The sequence below is a fragment of the Macrosteles quadrilineatus genome, unplaced genomic scaffold (genome assembly GCF_028750875.1).
Source record: "Macrosteles quadrilineatus isolate MER2022 unplaced genomic scaffold, UCM_ALF_1.0 Scaffold_4__1_contigs__length_99947679, whole genome shotgun sequence".
Lineage (NCBI taxonomy): Eukaryota > Metazoa > Arthropoda > Insecta > Hemiptera > Cicadellidae > Macrosteles > Macrosteles quadrilineatus.
Window position 1 is genome coordinate 32686378 of NW_026542597.1, and position 20532 is coordinate 32706909.

General features: G+C 34.3%; 1 protein-coding gene across 1 annotated transcript; it reads left to right on the plus strand.

Moving 5' to 3' along the window:
- Positions 1-1552: 1552 nt before the first annotated feature.
- LOC128991966 (probable small nuclear ribonucleoprotein Sm D2) lies at positions 1553-19329 on the plus strand. The gene is made up of 4 exons (XM_054415279.1): positions 1553-1689; positions 3770-3890; positions 15584-15718; positions 18916-19329. Coding segments are annotated over exons 1-4 (363 nt in total). The 5' UTR covers positions 1553-1687; the 3' UTR covers positions 19021-19329.
- Positions 19330-20532: the final 1203 nt, after the last annotated feature.

Below are 20532 nucleotides of genomic sequence, written 5' to 3' on the forward strand. Positions count from 1 at the left end.
ATGTATCTTAATCCAATACAATATTTTAAGCAGGCATTTTAATAGTTTTAATTGTAATTGCAAAAAAATTGCTAATTTTATTAAAAAAAGTCTAAAACACTTTTATTTAGCTTTTAAAATTCTCTATCAAACGGCACCAAGTTCAAAAAGATCGAATAAAAAATAACTGAAATATAACGATTATTAGTTGTAAAATTATTGTGATCAAGATTACACTATTCTGGTTTGCCTCATTTGACAACTAAAATCATGATATTTCAGTATTTTATTTTTATTTTAAAAGCTAAATAAAAGTGTTCTTAACATTTTTTTTCATAAAGTTAGCCATTTATTTGTACTAATAATGGCCTCCATTTTGAAATTGTTAACTGGATTAAGATAAGGGAATCAATATTTGTAACGTATTTTATGATTTTACTAGAATGTGGATGCAATTTTTTCAACTGTTCATAGTTGATATGTATTGTATTGTATTGTATCATTGTGTTTGAAATTCAATAAAGAATATTTTTGTAATTCATTATATAAGAAACACACACCCTTTACGAGCCTCCTACCAAAATCAGACTCTAAAATCAGTGTAACTTTATTACACATATTAAGGGAGGTCTATTTCACAATTTAGAACTCATAAGAAACTTTTTCTATGGATGTCCATAGGCTTTCTCCATTTTTTTATTATTAAAATAAATACACATTTACCCCTCAATATCTCCTAACCCGTTCATGGTAGATAAGTATTGTATGGTAACAACTTGTTCGAAATTTAATGTCAAATTATTTTGTAATTCATTATATATCAATAAAAACGCACCGTTTTCGAGATATTTATAAAATAGTAAAATAAGCCCCATTCCCCTCCCTTTTCTTTAAACCCTCCTTCCCAAATCCGACACTCAAATAAGTGTAACTTTTTTACATATATTAAACGAGGTCTATTGAACGATTTGGCATGCATTAGAAACTTTTTTATGGGTGTCCATGGGTTTCCTCAATAAAAAACAACTTTTTTAGAATTTTTTGAAAAAAATCACATTTACCCCCAATATCTCCTGAACCGTTCATAGTAGATAGGTATTGTACGGTATCATTTTGTTCGGGATTTAATGTAGATTATTTTTGTAATTCATTATATATCAATAAAAACGCACCAACGCACCATTTTCGAGGGATTTGCGAAAATGTCAAAGTCCTATTTTCACCCCCTCCCCCACCAAACCCGACACTCAAATCAGTGTAACTTTTTATCACATATTGAGGGAAGTGTATTCAACAATTAATTGGGCGCTGGTTTGGAACTTTTTTTGTTGTCCCGGTTTGCTATTTTTTTTAAGCTAATTGCACTGTTACCTCTCTCCTTAGGAAAACCCAGAAAAAAGGAGATTAGGCCAATAGCGAAAGGGTAGCCGACCTCTTTGATGAAAGAGAAGAAGAAAACTGTATAGCGGAGGCGGCCGGCCGGAGCTGATTTCCGCAAATCTGACAATAGAAAATAGAAATAGAAGTAGAAGAAGAACTAAGAAGAGGAAGAGGATATCTCAGCTCAGGGCTCAGACTGCTCAGCTCACTGCTCAGAGAGGTTAAGCGGTTTAAGCTCACTTTGCTAAAACTAGAATCGTTCAACCAACGACGCCTTTAATAATATACTAGTGTTTTTGTCGTGCGTTGAAAAAAGCATCCTTTCAAAATGTAAGTATTAACTTTCCCAAAACAAATATGGTAGCAGCAAAATATTGACCAATAACTTAGTTTTAAACACTACAATTTATGTGGACTAGGCCACTACTTGTGGCTACTTTACCCTAGGACTCTTCCTTAATCATAGGTCTAGCCTTAAACAAACACTAGTTATTGTTTAAAGTTTAATCGTTTGAAATTTCATTGAATATGGCCACAATCCCAATATAAGTTAATATTAATACTCCAATAGTAATCGTGGATAGGCTACGGTGGATTCCTCTTTTTGGTAAGGCTTAGGCTACCTAGGCTAGTTATTTAAAATATTTGAACTAGCCTAGTCCTAGCCTGCGCTCAGTTATAATTTAATGCTAAACCTGATTAACAACTCCATTACTTTTACCATTTTATTTTGGGTACAGTTTCTTAACTGGGCTATACCTATGCTAATATCGATTGAACCATCGATTCGATTAGTAAACCTTCATGCGATTTTTCACCATCAGCAAGTTTGGTTGTTTAGGTTAGGTTATGATGGTTTAATTTTAGCCTATAGTAGATATAGGTAGGCCTATTTAAAAATATCAATTAAGTTTATTAACATAATCAAGATAATTTTCAATTCGATAGTTTCAATCGATATTAACTTAACTTAGCGTAGCCCAGTTAAGAAACTGTAGGCCCTACCCTTTATTTTAACCTTTAGATGACACCTTAAATAGTAGGTACCAACTTAAGTTACTTAACACGTTCACTGCTAATGACGCACTTGTGCGTCATAAGTATATTAGCAGATATATAATACATGATGTATATAATTACATAATATATTTTAATCCACAATTTATAGTATAAAATTTATTTAATTAAAGATATAGGGTCACTCAATTAACATGATCATGTTAATGTTTATGTTTTTTAGCTATTTATAAAAGTATTACATATCATTAGCAGTGAATGTGTTAAGCATGCTCTAGAAGTTAAATGGTTGACCTAAGTTAGGTGTCACAACAACAAAGTTAGGCAGCTGGTTCCAACCTACATCTAGGCCTAGTAGCCTACCTACCGGCAATAAATTAGGCCGGTAACTTAACTGGTTTCCACCATATTATAGGCCTACCACCATTAAGCTAACTAACATGCCAAGTCCAGTAAGGCTATAAGTTTATAATTATTACCTTATTACCTCCTCTTCGTCTTTGACCAGCCAGGGCCGGATAGACACAGTGTCAAACATTTAAAATAAAACTCTCTTTAATAAAACATATATTTTCAACTTAAGCTTTAGATGGCGGTGGGCGGTCAAGAGTTAGTGCTTCCTCAAAATACTTACTCGTCAACTGAGTAGAACTGATTTGCAGGAGGAGCACCTAGATCCTTTCCTTGAATAGGCCTATTTTAGGCTCTAGCTCTCTCAGGTGGAGTGGCATGGCATTATACGGATTAAATATGACAGGCCTAAATTTAATTTTACATTAAATACGATATTGTTAACTTATATTGGATATATTGGCAATGAATAATGAAATGTAGGCCTATAACTAAATTTAAAAGTTCAAAATGGCCAGTATAGGCTATAATAAATTATTTTAATCCACCAGCGCTTTCAGAAACTATGTTTCCATCGTCAGGCTGTGTTTAAACTGATACCGTACAAACAACTTTTTTGTATCATTTTAAACACCTAGCCTGACGATGGAAACATAGTTTCTGAAAGCGCTTGTGGATTAAAATAATTTTTTATATATTGGCCTTTTTGAACTTTTAAATTTTGTTATACATTTCATTACGATAGTTAACTTATTTGTATTGTTGATCCGTTTAACATCCAGTTCAACTTATAACTTAGGCTATCAAATGTTCTTTAAAGGTCTGGGCTATTTGGGTCTTCATTCTTAGATAACCAATCAAGGAAATGTGAAGTTTTTCCTTGTTGTCTATGTAAGTTAGATGGTAGCCTATATTTGAGAAGAAGTTTTGTAAAGAGCACCAAACACTTTTCTAGGGCAAGTGGTTCCAACCCATACGTTTTGTAGACATGCTATGCCTGTGACTATACTTTTCTCAACAATTGTATTTGGTTGTAATATAGGTCTGGAGCGACAAAACCCAAATCAGAAATGAGCCAGGAAGAATTAGCTAAGAGAGAAGAAGAGGAATTTAACACAGGACCGATGTCAGTTTTAACACAATCTGTGAAAAACAATACACAGGTAAGCTGAAGTAAATAGACTAATAGGCTTTAGACTCAGTCTGATTGATTAGGAGTTTTAAGGAGTTTCGGCATAGCCTACTTATGTTCAGTTTAATTCACTTAAGAAATTAACACACTTGTGAGCATATTTTAGATGTAATATATGAATCATCTCACAGTAACAGGGTGATCCGTGCATGGTGGAAGTAAGACACGAGTGCTACTGCGCATCGTAGCCGGGTGAGGGCGGGAATAGTGACGTAACATTGTGGGCAAACAGCCTCGCGATAATATCAAGCAGTGACGCTGCTTTAATAAAATCGTCATTTTAAATGTTGTTAGAAGGGAGGAAAAATCTTTAAACTTTGCATAGTCATGGACTATCAACATAAGATGCTTATGATTTTTGTAAAAGTTATTAATTTTTTTCAAATAAAAACCCTTAAACCACCGAACAACCTTGAAACTTTTTCATGCTAACACGAAAAAGTTTGTCGGCTACCAAATCACGTAGGTATTATTTGGTCTGGTTTGTCAGACCTGCGGGAAAGTTTTAGGGAAAGATTCTAATTTAACTGTAGAGTATTGATTAGATTTCGATAAAAGAATTACTGTACTTTCTTAGCGCTCAGCTGAGGCCGCTGTTTATTGGATAAAGACCACACATTAATTATCCAATATAGGCCCTACGGTAGCCTACACTTAAGCTATACGTTATAAGGATATACTTTATACATTTTCAATTCAATAAGTAGGCCTAATACTAACATGTAACAGATATAATAAGTTCTACATTAAAATGCGTTGCAACATCTTAGTTTTTATACAAATGAACTCCCTTTGATAAAAGTTCTTACCATGAAATTTGTAGGATCCTAAATAAATAACATTTACTTAACCAAAAGCATATTTTACATTCATATAACAAAATTGATGACTAGAAAGTTAACATACCGGTATACCTATTCTAAAATATTTTATCAGCTCTGGATTTTTCTGAAACTGTTAAGTTTCTTCAGAAATTTTATTTTTTTGCCACTTGCAAAATTACATTGTCTTAGCTTTCTGTTTATTTGCTTGATTTTGATATAGGTTCGTATCGATAGAGATCTTCTGACATCGCCTCTTGTAAGTCCAATTAGGCTAATAAGGAAAATTTATTGGTAATGGACAATGGTAGTTACAGACCCCAGCAGTTAATGTACCGACTGTGAGACTTGGAAAAACATTTTTCAGCTTGATCTCTATACACTCCCTCTTATCCGGACTCCTCGGGACCAAGGCCAGTCCGGATAACGGGTTTTCCGGTTAAACCGACGTCCCCAAAAACTTGTTAAAACAGACCGACTCTGATATTCAACTTAAATTTAGGAGAGCATTGTATTTATTCATGTGATAACTGGTCTCAAATCTTTCCCACGAGAACAGTTGTTTCAGTACCGCCCACTTCCTGCCGATCTAGTCCGGTTAAACCAAGGTGCTGATAAAAATTGTCCGGTTAAAGAGATGTCATTTCCGCCGAGTGTAGTCCGGTTAAACAGATGTCCGGTTAAAAGGTGTCCGGATAAGAGGGAGTCTACTGTAGGTAGAAGCAAGAAGTTGTATTGATGGTGACATTAACCAACCTCTGGTAATAAAATTAATGCAGGTTGGATTTTCATCTTCAATTGAAAATTCTTGAGTTTTCCCGAAGGTATATTTATGTCTAGGCCTAAATACAAAAGCAATGTAGCCAGCAAGATAAGATATCTCAAACCTTCCCTACTACAGTAATTATGTTTTCCACTTCAGGGATGTCCTTAATTTTGATCCATTAATGGGTCTTCTACTGGTTGAACATCATCCACAAATTCCTCTTAGATTTGACATGAGATTTTGTGTCTGACATTGCTCTTGTTCGGTCAAGATATACAGTAGGTATGGTTAACTGTATGGTTTTTACTGTTTTTTCGCTTTCTATGGTTTCTTCTTGAACACATATTCTAATAGGCCTACACATTAGCCTTCTTGAAGTTGCTTCATCGTTAGGTTTCTCAGATGTTTCTAAAATTTCACTCGAATGCTTTCCTAAAAATATACCATCTCATTCTTAAACGATATTTAAAATCCAGCGCAGTTGGGTGATCTTTAGAAATGCCAATTCCCCAGATGTAAGAGAAGAAATTCTATAGTATGGCTTGATTAAGTTTTGTGGTCATAATTTATTTAATGTTATTTGTAGATGAAACAATTCCAAATAACAGTTTCAACGGTTCTTTTTAGCGAATTTCCCTATAGGGAAGTAGCTATTACCGTAGGTGGCACGGTAAGACCTAGACCCGGGACCGATTTACTTTTTCATTTTGATGTCCCCAGAGGCCAAAAACACCATTTGTTCAAATTTTTATATATGTATATATATATAGACTTATATATATATATACACGGCCTTGCCCGGGAAGCCAGTCACATAAAATATACACTGGAAGTCAGTCAGTTGCACCCCCCAATATATTTCAAGACTATGATATATATATAATATATGTTGGTAAATATCTTAAGCCTAGACATATCTGAACGTATATATCTCTTTTTTTCTTAAAAATACTAAAATATAATTACGTAAAAAATGCTATGCTAATGCAGTCACCATCGCATTTGCATGGGAAAGCCAGTCACGTAAAATTTGTGCTGCTAAGCCAGTCACTATATATTTTACCGCATACCACTGGAATCCAGTCACTGAAAATCCACCCGGGTATCCCGTCACTTCAGTCACTTTCACCCCTGCCCTTCTACTTTGTGATATTTATTTGTTCTACAAGCTTGAAAATCCGCACCTCAAACAAATGGATTATGCTTCAGGCATTGAGCACTCTCATAACCCATCTTTCGCACTTAATTTTAATTAGTTGTCTTCCAGATTACTTAACAATTACTATTCTACAGATTAAATACCTAAATGTCAATGTAATCTTTGGTCGTCTTAATAGTCGTCCTGGCAACTGTGGATACAAATATGTACCGTACTAATTCGCAAGCGTAAGGTGGGAAGTTATTGCTTTATAGTCGCACAATTAGGCCTATTGTTGAGTCCTTGGAGGCAAGCGGCCATCTTGGATGATTTCAAAAAGCTGCAAAATTTATCGTCCAAAAATATTTTTCAAACACCAAAGTGTTTATAATTTAAATAGCTAGTATACTGTGGGATTAGAAATGTTCTTTGTAGTTTTGAATTATTCTCCAAGGGAGTCCATAAAATAAGTTAACGGTCACGGTCATCTTGGAAAAAGGCCAACTAATACGAAAACAATATCCTGTGTTGCGCGGGCCGTAGCACACAAATAGTTTTCCCGCCTCAAACAATCAAAGGCGTGTGGAACAAGGCAAAATTCTTGTCTCTTTTGTGGCGAGAGGTAGGGGCGAGCCTAACGGGTTCCATTGATGGGCTACCCGGCTACCGACCGACCTGGGGTAGCGTAGCGACTAGCGAACCAGTGGATGGTTAAAGGTTCTGCCGGTTATTTCCATCTTATTGCTGGTTCTCGAGCTTTTTGAGCTCGTTGTACAGTGAAATATTACTTCCCTATTTTATATAGCCACAATCAAAGCGATTTTTACAAGAAAGAATGAAGATATAGACTCAGTGATGTGTGGTTACTTAATTAAATCATGTTCCTTGATTGTTTACCCTTTTGTAAGAGCCAATAATCAATCAACTTATATTTCTTTATTTTTCGATTTATTATCTATATCAATTCAAGAGGTAGCCCTGTACCTGGTTAACAAATATACCGATTACATTTAACGTGTTTTCTTTGAGTTACGCCCCATGGGATTCCAAAGTTTCACAATGTTTACATTTTTGAAGAATGTAGATAACAGAATGTTTAACGAAGTCAGCTTTAAATGCTGTCAATAAAGTTCTTTGATTTTGCGGTCCAAAAGGTAGAAACGATTCGATTTGTGAAACTTTTAACTTTTGCTACGGGCCTGTTAATTGGAGATTCTGACATTCTTAATTTAAGGAAGTAAACGTATTAACATGACGTGTTTGGAGTGGGATTTGAAATATGTGACGTGTATCAAACTTTTTCTCTTCAAAATTCTCTCCGATGTAAAACACAGGTACGGCAGCTAGGTTTATTAGAATTCAAAAGTTTTTTAATTGTCCTCCAATGTTTAGAAATTATTTTTCGATCAAGTTGTTTAATGAATAAATAATTGTTTTGCCAAATTATGTTTCGAAAACAGGAACTAAAAATAGATCAGGAAATAGATATTTTAGTTCAGAAAACAAAGCCAATCAAATAGGCCTACGTACTTTTTAAATAAAAACACTGGTCATATGGTTTTTAACTTTGCTGTTTATTTACTTCAATAAATTTCAAATAAAAATCACCACAGGTACTAATCTATATAAATAAAATTAGAGTTTTGTCTGTACATTGCTCAGAATCATCAACTTTTAGATTATTTTTACGTTTTAAACATTCAAGAATCCGAAAAAAGTTTCATCTCAATTCCGTTATTATCTCAATCATCAATTATTATCTCAATTCCGTTGTTGTCTATCTTCCGTCTGTCACGATCCAAAGGCCATTTTACGCGGCCTTCTCCTGAAAACGAGAGTACCTATCAAGATCCTCGAATCATTTTAATGTATTCACTGGATTGGCGAAAGTGTCTTTAGCTATTAAAATATGGCCTCGCTACTTTGTAAAAAAAACTTACGGACGTTTAAAACCCAATTTTGTGCGATTTTTGTCAAGTTTTCTCACAATGTTTATCACATAATCATCATATGAAATAGCGAACAGCTGTTCGGATCAAGATTATTTTTCTCTAGCTGTCACTGATATGTTTACATTAAATATTGTTTACAAATACCGCAATCATTTCAGATCAAGTTTCAAAAGCAAATCCAAACCAAGTTGGATTAAAACCGTTTTTCCTTACATAACGGATTTAATTAATCGCAAGTGCAATAATGTGTAGGGTAACCGTAAATGAAAATAGAGCTTCTTTGTGTATAGAATTTCTATCGAGTTTTGGGTTTATAACCGGGGAAAAGACTTTGACTCAGTGTTCTATATGCCTGGGAAACTTACATTTTTTACATAAGCGTTACCAATAGCTTACATATAAGGTTTCAACTCGTTGACGGCACTTCAATGGTGGTTGTGTAAAGTGTTTAGAGACAACTGCAGTGGGTGATTGTAACAGAGGTTTACGGATTATGCTCAAATCGTATTTCTAATGTGTCTTCTCAACGCTATGTGCTTCTCGCTGGACCATACGTCCAACAGACCAATTATCCATCTCTTGGGTTCGTAGGCTTAAACAATTATTCATAAGTTGGCAGCGCATATAACTCAGTGTTCCGTACGGACAGGCCAAGAGCACCTTTGATAGTGAAATTTCCAACCTGAATGTTTAATGGCGAGGTTGAGGTATAGTATTTTAACTATATATCGTTTGGTTAGTTAGGTAAGGTTAACCTAACCTAACTAACCAAACGATATATGGAATTAAACAATCGAATAATCAATATTACTAATTTAGTTGTTTGTGCCATCAGATATGGAAGTGTACCCCTCATAGATCTATTACGCATTTTTTTTTTACTTGAAACTGTCAGATACTGTATTTGTTTGTATATAATAGTTTGGCTAGCATATCTGAAAATATGCAAACCAATAGTTTTTCTTTATTTAGGAAGGTTTCAACTGACCACTAGAGGATCCCCGTGCGTAGAACGGGCACACAGCTAGTAATTAATATTTAATTAATACATCTTATCTTACTAATATTGTGAAAGTTTGTGTGTTTGTTTGTTTGTTTGAAGTTCAATCACGCATTAACTACTGGCACAGAAGATATACTGTTTTAAATTTATAAATAATTTGTCATATTGTGCGAATCTTGGTGATTTGAATTTGGTGATTTGCTTTTTTCTGCTGTTTAGGTGCAGTGGTAGAACATTATTATGGATATGGTAGATGTTTTATACTATATTATACCGTAAATTAAAGAAACGACACGACGAGTGTCGTTGTCAATAATGTCGTCTGATTCTGACTGATGTCAGATGTTACACTGAATCGGTCACAGGGATAATAATTAGTTGTAACCTACCACTAGCTTACCTAACTAAGTTTGAGTGTTGCTATTTGCAGTGTGGGATGATTTCACTGGACAGTTTAGCTATCTATTTCAGAAAAATAAAGTTTAAAATAAATCAAATTCTAGGATCTGTTCTTAAGTTGTGGCCGTTTTGAGATGGATGCTTTCAGAGTTCAGTTTAGCCTAGCCTGAACAACTGGATTAGTAGCTTGACTTAGTGGTTCATCCATGTTTAGTTTATAAACACTAATCAATGCCTAATCTAGATTATAGGTGCCTTATTCTACTCTGTTTTAAAACTAATATACATAGGCATAAGCTTTAATTTTTGTATTAAATACTGGGTGCATCATTAAGGTAACTCCGTTAGGTTGCTTTTTATAAATAAATAATTTCATAAATCACTGATACCCTATATCATCTAAGTGTGCTCAGTAGCTCAGTACATAATGACACTCTCTCAAAAAAGTACTAATCCTAACCCAAAAAAATATAGATAGGTAGCTTTAGGCCTACAGAGGATGAGTGTTTATATTTATATCACTTATATTTATATGTCTGTGGTTAGGTTTTGGTTATGTTTGCCTTAAGATGGCTATAATCTTAGGACTAGATATCAAATAAACTCCCAATTAACTTATAGTGCAGCCTAGCCCTAATTGGTCAGTGTCAATGAAATAGTGCAATATCAAGGACAACCAAACTTGGATATACAACCATGTTTATACCTAAGGTTCCTTTTTGGTACTCACCAACAAGGATCAACCGTAATTATTTTCAGTCAGAAAGTGTCCTGAGTTTCCAGAAAATTGTAACTTATTACATTTTAAAAATTGAGGGTAAATTAAACGTTTCGGTTCTGGTTTTGGAGCGAGTCCAAGTTCTTGCAGTGACTAATACTTCAAAGGAAGGAAGGTGGGAAGATTTTCATACTACTAATAGCCTTCTTTGAATTCAGCGTGAAAAATACTGGGTAATTTCTATAGTTTCGGCCATTTAGGGGAACCAAACAAATTTTTAAAAACTCTTCTATCTCATCATTTCAGTAAACTATGATATTATTATTTGAATAGAAGTTAAATGTCAAGAAAAAAATACCGCAAATTATTATTTTTGGGATAGCATTACATTGACCAAGGAATACTCTCAAAGTGTAAAGTTTCCCGAACAAAGCTCGGTCCCCAGCTACTTGTCAAACAACGCAATAATGTACGTTATTTCATAAAATTTGTACCTGAGAAATGTACAAATGGAAAATGCATTTCTCGTAAGTGTAAGCAAATCTTAAAATGATAGGATTTGTAATGATACGATCTTAAAACGAGCAATTCAGTATTCTTATTCAAAACACCAAACACCCGCCACTGGATCAAAATATGCCCGCACAGCGCAATCCGGCACGGTGGGAAGCCCCTCTCGTACAATTTAAATTACGTACATAAGCCAAAAATAAAAAAAATATGATTTAGAACATTTCACTTTTTGTATACAGAATCCACTGTTTTTAAACTAACCTGACCAAAAAATAAAATAAAGTAGTAGCCGACAAAAAAAGTTCCGTGGAAATTTGCCATGTCACGTTTCATAAAACATTAAAAATAATCGACTTTATTTGAATATTTAAAATGAAAAGTACCGGGGGACCGAGCCGTGGCTCAGTATGTATATTTCGATTGTAAAAGCAATATAAAGGAAACTCGTGTTTTCTTTATAACTAATTTCGGCTTTTATTGTTTAAGTTTCAGTGGAATTTTAATTTACTATGATGTAACTTTAAATGGACAATGCAACACATTAATTTATTATAATCTTACACATTTCTGTTATTGTAAATAAATCATAGAAATCTAAAAAAAATAAAAGTAGTATTTTTTTTAAATACGTTCCTAATGAATGAATTAATATGCGATCACAGGTTAATACAGTAGCAATCAACTACACAGCATTAAAACAGCACAGTGTATGTAAGGGGTGTGATTTATTTCTTGGTACTAAATTAAGTCATTCTTCAAGTATAAGTAAAACTTCAGCATGGGCATACTCTCTAACGTACTATCATATGATGGATTAGCTGAAGGCAGATAAGTCCGATTCAAGCTTATATTGCTTACTATAAAGATTGTTGTAATACAATTAACTTTAACTAGTGGTCGAAAACTAGACCAAAAATATGTAATGTACAGGTTTCAAATGATTTAGGCCTAAAACTTTTTTCCCCGTGTGAGTAACTAAGGACTTCTGGATAATTTAAATATGATATTTATATGTTTCTTACTCAGGAACAATGCCGTTCCGGGACACTATATAAATGGACGTTAACGTGATTATAAATTTGCATTTTACATAGTCAAAATACAATAGGTATTGCGCAACCGTGATATGTTAAGTCATTAACCTTGGTTTACTAATAAAAACTACACCGTATGCTTACTCAAACAAAACAAAACTTGCTTACTGTACAGCAATAAATCACGTAAAGAACAAAACAAAATGAAAATGTAGACTAGAAGACTACTGATACCGTAGTCATCCTAGGCTACTACTACATGATGTTTCAGAACAGAAGTACTGTATGGGGATAAAAATATTAAATAACTCATAAAACACCATAAAATCATAGTACTGTACTTAAGTCTTTCTGGTAATAATAACAATGATAAAAGTAAGATAAAGATAAAAATGATGTAAAACACCTCTTATTATTTCTCTTTGTTCTATTCTTTCTTTGGTTTCTCTACATCCACAAGTTGTCATGGTTACTAATCACCCAACGACCCAACCACAAAATATTGTAGTGTTGTGATAGCAGACAGAAGCAGACGATTGTCAGTGTCAGTGCAAGATTGTCAGTCTGTAGGTGCGAGCGTATAGGTTGACCTTGACGATACTGATCGATATTTCTCCGTTTTGCTTCCATCTTATTTTTGTTAAATGAACTGTAATATTTCAATAATTGGGAACCTACTGCACATAAAAATTACCGTAAATAGTTAAATATATCGTTCATATCGAAATATTAGACTGAAAAATACAGTTAATAAAACATTTTCTTGGGATTTGTGAGGTTATATAATATATAGGCATCATGATGATGCGACTCCAGTTAAGCGAGGTTCTACTGTATTTGCAAGTTAAAGTTACAAATAGAAAACCCATTATGGTTTGTATTCAATGACCGATGTATTATACAAAATAAATTATAACTTATTTTGATATTAATCAGCAGCATTTATTACAGCTTGCAGCACTTATTGGTATATATAAATATCCCAGTTACTATTAGTAAAAAAAAAAAAATTAAACACAAAATTGTGTGGCCATTTAATTTTTATAAACACAGTGTTAAACATTTGACTCTGCAGAATACCGGATGGTAAAGAGTGTTTGGTTTCAAGAAAATAAAATAAAAAATAGTTTAACCTGCTTTACTATTTATTTTGAAAAATAATAGATAGGAAACCATAAGGATAGGTATGGGATTGAACTGAAATAATTGCAGGAAAACTTAAATCGTAAAGTCCACAATCAGTACATTGTTAGAGAGCGAGAGAGAGAGAGAGAGAGAGAGAGAGAGAGATTTGATAAGGAATCTGAAAAGTAAACAAATAATCGTTTCTGGCATTCGTTATATTGTACCCCCCTCCCCCCCCCCCCGTATTTGCACTCGTGACAACTTTTTGTTGCTTCCTTATCATTCATCCGTCCCAAAATATAATTCCTGTAATAGTTTGTTTGTAAAATTGAAATTATTATAAAAATATTTTATCTTTCGAGTGTAGTTTCATAGTTATTCTTATCAGATAGAATAATATCGTTGTCATATGTAATAGTTACTCCTTCGCGTTACGCAATTGCGTAAAAAACAGTTCCAGTATCTCGGACAAGATTCACGTATATTTCTCGAGATAAAGAAAATCCGTATAGTCCCCGGTCCGTGGAAACACTGTAAATACTAGGATAAAAAATATTGCATAAAGGAGAAGTTGACTAAAATTTCAACTGAAGGTAAAAAAAATCAAAATAACTTAAAATATGAGATGATGAACGGGTAGGATCAAGATTCAACCAATTATAATTAATTAATATTCGACGATCCTTATTAGAGGTGCATCATATTTATTTGGAGTATGAACATGTTTAAACATTAACACGTAGTTAATCACGATCCCAACACAAATAGTAACAAGGAGTAAACGAAGGTTACAGACCGCTGGGTTTTACCGCTACAAAGTAGGGTAGGGTGCCGTACTGGCTACACTACTCAACGATAGAACACACGATGAGACAGTCTCCGCATTGGTATTGCAGTTACGCTTATCGACACAGGCAGCAGCACCGGTTTGCTGTTTTCATACGTATAAAGTGCACGGGAAGCCATACCTGACTGGCTTATGGGAGAGCTGACTGGCTTTCGGGCGGGTGACTGCCACACCGTGTAAATTACCAGCGCACTGACTGCCAAACCGGGTGGGCACAAAAGTATATATATATATATATATATATATATATATACGTCCGTGAACGCGATAACTTGAGTAATTTTTGTCCGATTTTGATGAAATTTGGTTTAAAGGTGTAAAGCGGGATAAACTTGAATGAGTTCGCGAACCAGCATGATCGGACCATGGGAACGGGGCTTTATGGGGGGTTTTATGGGGTAAAAATTGGTTATTCTCACTTTTGACCCTCAAAACACAAATTTTCCCAATTTCTCTTTAGACCTTTTTAAAGAGCTTAAAAAAACAATTAATTTAGTATATAAAAGTATTTTTGTTCGGTTAATAGTAACGGAGAAAATTAAAAAAAGTTGTAAATTTAAAATTCCCATGTTATTCTTATGGAGAATATTGTTTAATGTTGTAGTTTGCTTGTTTATGGATATATTTTGTATTTTGATCAAATTTATTTATTTTGTACTAAGCTATCAATATTTTACAAAAAAACACACTTTATTAGTTTCCTTGTAGCAGCAAACCTAGGTACTCGTTAAACCTAATGTTATTAAAATATATTTAATTGAAAATCAATTAAGACAAATGGAAATTCGCTTAGTCGGCAGGTTTGCTGCGGCGGGGGTATTTAGTTTTAGAAACAAACAAAGACACTAACATTAAATAAATAAAACACGTGACATGTTGACAGACGATTATAATAATTTCGGGAACTAGTTACACACACGACGCGGCACGGGCAGACGTTTAGTCATGACTAGAATGAACAGGATGCAGCACCTATTTTGCTTCTTCTTACAGTTAGCATAAAGGTGAACACAGGTTTATTTTTGTTGTTGTCTTTATTGCGGCTAGATGAGAATGCATTACATTTAAATACATATGCTACAAAATACAATGGCCTGAAAATAAAATTTTGAAACATGACCAGAGTTCTATTGGCTTTCTGTTTCAAGATGTGTAAGCCTTAAACGAGTAACTATTTAAACTCCAAAACTCTCATGCTTAAAAATGATATATCTTATTAAATTTAAAAATATTCACATTGCATTATTTAGTCCTAATTAATGTTTTTAAACTAAGAAGTATGCCTAAATAAAACACCTACTCAGTAAGCTACAAACTATCTTTCATTAATAAAATTGTAATTTTTTAGGTGTTAATAAACTGTAGAAACAACAAAAAGCTGCTGGCTCGTGTCAAGGCGTTTGACCGTCATTGCAACATGGTTCTGGAGAATGTTAAGGAAATGTGGACTGAACAACCTGCAACCGGAAAAGGAAAGAAAAAGGTAAATAATAATTTCTTTGCACTTTCAGGATTCCAAAACTCATTGAAATGTACATTACCGGTATACAAGGGATCGACAAAATAAAGTAGGTAGCCTACCTTAGAAATTATAATATGGATATTCTAAACTTTTTAATAATAACCAAGGACATGATTTAACTGGAATAAAAAAAAACTTATGACTGCAAGAGACAACCATAATTTCTACAAACCGTGGGAGATGCTCAAGATTTTGCCGCGATTGTGGATGACGATATTGTTTCTGTGACTACGGGAGATGTCCAGGGTTTTGTTGCGGTCGCAGAAGACTATGATGACGTTTCCATGACGGCGGGAGACGACAATAATATCTACAGGATTTTACGAGATTATATTTGACATTTTTTTCTCTATATTTAACGGTTTTTATCTGTTGACTTTCTGTGATGTTATTTTTGACTAAGTAAACATAACTAACTAATTTGATAGGCCTACTAGCAGTATTGGTTAGATTTAAGGGGTAGCGGATTTTTATCCCCCTGGAATTTTACCCCCTGGGCAAACGTGACGTCACAAACCAGGGGGTAAAATTCTGGCCGTGAACTTTTGAGTTTTGCGACATCAGCTCGATGAATTAAACGTATATTTTCACGGTTGTGAATTTAATCAGAACACATCAAATTATAAAAACCTAGAGTGTACAGCCCGGATTTTTACCCCCCGGAATTTTACCCCCTGGCCAGATATATAAATTAGTGAGAATGATTAATTATCTTCATTCTGTTTTAATTTAATAGTAAACATTTTATTATTAAGTGGCCTATCTTAATTTATGTGTAACATTAACTACCTAATCGAACAGGTTTTTAATTTTAATTTTGAGATTCTATACATTGGTCGAATACATTGTACCGGATGCCTACAACTACATTTCACAACATGTATTTCGATGACCTTTCTCATTACAAACCATAAATAGCACATGGTTTGTGCCTGAAGAAACAAGAAGGCATATCGTGTTATTGTACTTAACATAAACTAAATACATTGTTTTTCACAGTGGTACAATAAATTCGTTTAAGAAATGTCCTCCCATTATCATTTAAATGAGCTACCCGGTACTCAGTTTATCTTACATACTAACCAACAGTTCGGCCCTAACGCAAATCCCGAACATCAAAATTAAACAGCGAATTCTGTTTACTTAGTTGAGATAAAAAAAAAAAATAAAGATAGGCTACTAAATAATGAAATGTTTACAATTTAATTAAAAACATAAATAAGAAAATCAATCATTCAATTTCTAAAATCAGCCAGGGGGTAAAATTCCGGGGGGTAAAAATCCGGGGGTAAAATTCCAGGGATGAAATTCCGGGGGTAAAAATCCGGCCCGTACATCTTTAGTTGTCTAAACGCTAGTTATATGGATAGGGGGTAAAATTCCGGTTTTTATCGCTAATCTAATTAATCGCGCTCTGGCTATATTCATTAGACTTCCAAATCTGCGGGGGTAAAATTCCGGCCGCGAACAAACTTTTGGCCACTCAGGTTACTACGTCATAGTGGCGTCAGCTTTGCCCAGGGGGATAAAATTCCGGCGACCCAGATTTAAAAGCAAAGAAGAAATATCCACAGATTTTTCTTGACTATTGTAGGCCTATTTTTTTACATTGACATTAGCCTGTACATTTTATGTTTTTGGCAATAAATCTATTCTACAAACCGCGGGGGGTGTCCAGGATTTTGACGCAATCGCGATGATGATGAAGATGATATGTCCCGTGCCCGCGGGAGACTTTGCCGCTATAGTGAGAGTCAATGTTTTTGTGAAGTTAACGTAGGTGAAACTTTGGAATTAGCCTATCATAAATATACAAATGTGATATGAGAAAAAATCTTAAGCTGTAGGCCTTGAAGTGGTTATAGTTTACAGCCTAACATTCACGTGGGAACATGGAAAAACATTTAAAGTCCAGGTAAAACTTAGAATTTTACCTTAAAAAATTGTAGGCCTATCTGATCTATCTTCTCAAGTGCAGTTGGGTTCCCACCTCCTCTTTCTTCTGTATAGCCTATCTCTTTCCTGGACTTGGTATTTCACTCTTCACCCAGCAGACCAGATGGGGACCCACTGCCTCAACTTCTCCCCAGTAACAGTGGAGCGGACATGGTAGCTTGGAGTTGCACCACCAATCCGACACAGCGCCTAAATCACAACCCCAACACACCAAGCACATAAACTTCAACACTGTAAAAATCTAATTGATCTTTATCTATTCATCCATTCAGAATAAGAAAAACGTATGATGAATTTTCCGCATGGTAATATATTTTTACTTAGAAAGGCAGCAAAATTGTGCAGTGTAAACCAGGTCAAAATATTGGAGGACTCGACACGGAGAATCCACGCTCATTTTTAGATAAAAAGTTAAAATCATAAATAGTATGATTCTGGGATCAGCTACAACTAATCCCAGGATTGGATTAAGCCCCTGGATGAAACTCCTAATCAATAATTGTAGAAAATGCCCAAAAACATATTTATTTAAGGGAGTAAATCTTTCTGATAGCCTATTAATGTATTCAGCTTGTGTTTTAATTTTGTTAGGTTCTTGTGTGCATCCAACAGTTGTACATAAGTATTCAATTATTCACTCCATAGAATGAGTTCGGCCTCAACAAACCACAACAACTGCCTTCGATCTGGTCCGGGTTCCTCATCAGCTACATTCTCATGTCTGTCTTTCTCTTCATTGGTATCCAGATCTCTAAAATACAGTTTAAGCTAGGTATACAGTAGACTCCCTCTTATCCGAACTCCTCGGGACCGAGGCCAGTCGGGAAAACATTTTTTACGGTCAAACCGATGTCCCCAAAAACTCGTTAAAATGGACCATTTAGGTGCATATTAAATAGACAGTATTTTACTTAAATTTAGGAAAGCATTGTATTTAAACATGTGATCACTGGTCTCAAATCTTTCCCACGAGAAGAGTCGTTTCAGTACCATCCACTTCCTGCCGATCTAGTCCGGTAAAACCGATGCGCTGATAAAAAATTGTCCAGCTAAAGAGATGTCATTTCTGCCGAGTGTTGTCCGGTTAAAAGGTGTCTGGATAAGAAGGAGTCTAGGCCCTACTGTAGTAATATTTTAAACTAGACTGGGGTTTTCTGTATATTTAATATTATTGTCTTACCAAATTATTCTGATTTTTTCAGTCAAAGCCAGTCAACAAGGACAGATTCATCTCCAAGATGTTTCTGCGAGGAGATTCAGTCATCTTGGTTCTACGGAATCCACTCGCCACTGCAGCGGGCAAATAATTCCTCATCATCTTTAAGACTGTGTGTGATTTGTGTTCAATTAATAATGGAGAGTGTACTAGGCCTAAATGTTTTTTTTTTTGTTCCGTTAAAAAGTATTTGAATGTATAGTAGGCCTGTAAACTTTTTTACCTACCAAGTCTTTCTAGTTTTATAATTATTTTTATAAACAATAGTCTCTAGTCTATATTCATTTAATAAGGCTCATTAAAATTTTGAATGTTCTGGATGACTCAACAACCTCTGGGTCCACAAATTATTGATTTAGTGAGGTTTGACTGTACTTTAGTAAAATTCATATCAGGCCAATTCCATATTGTTTTATTATCCTAGCAAATTTTAAAATATCAAATTAAATTGTAAGGGACTAGTCGAATGGCACTGCCAGTCAACAGAAAGTGTCAAGATTTCACATCCTAAGCAGGAAGCTAGTTAAACATACAAATGGACAATCAACTTAACCTGAGGTTAAAAGAATACTGCTGATCAGAGTGGCAGCCAATCATTTGAGTGCCAATGGAGCAGTTTTGATTAGACAATGTAGGCTGGGTTAATTTGAATTGCTGGAATATTAGAAAAAGGAGTAGGACAAGGGTTAAGTAAAAAATAGTCATCCATCATGTGTTAGTTAAATCAGGTTCCTGAGTACACTGACAATAGACAAGCGAGTTAGACAAGTGCTCGATAAAATTATATTATTGTAGATTACACAACGATTGCATAAGGATAGTCTTGACGACACAAGTAGAAAATTTAAGGCACAAGCTAATTACATTACCGTTTCTCAATTACTAAAAATCAATACTCATTACCTCTCCTTGGAAGTTATGAGTAGTGGTTTATAGTAATTAAGAAACGGTATTTTCGTTTGAATAATGTATCATAGCCACTGATTGTAATGCAACGACTTATTGACCCAACCACTCCACTCATTGTTTAATCAATTAGATTGGTTTGAACAGAACAAAGTATTACAGTTTCTTTTTTTCTCTCAATCCTTGAACCTCATTGGTCTGTTACTCATGTCGAAGTAGTAAGTAAAACAACAATGCTGTTGCTGATTACTTAGCAGGGAGTTAACAATATGTTTCAAACAATAACTTTTGCTTTTGTTAACTATTCAATCACAAGTCCAAGAAAACAACACTAAAATATTTAAAAAAATATACGAGTTTGGAGACTTTCTTGATAAGGAAAATAGGGTAGGAATAGGTCAATAAAAACAGACTTGATAAGTTAAAATGTCATTTATAAGGAGAAAATATTTACTGCACATTTACACACAGAATCTATATACAGAAAATACTATGACAATTTAGACACAACTATTAACAGGTACATTCATAAAAAAAAAAAATCTATGATATTTAGCCTCAAAGGCTGGATAACCATTATCATGGTTTAAATGGCAATGCAAGGTAGCAAAAAAATAGAATATTATTTTTGAACCAACCGTTATACGGTCACTTTGCCCTTACACTTACGAATTTGTACTATACGATACATTATTCA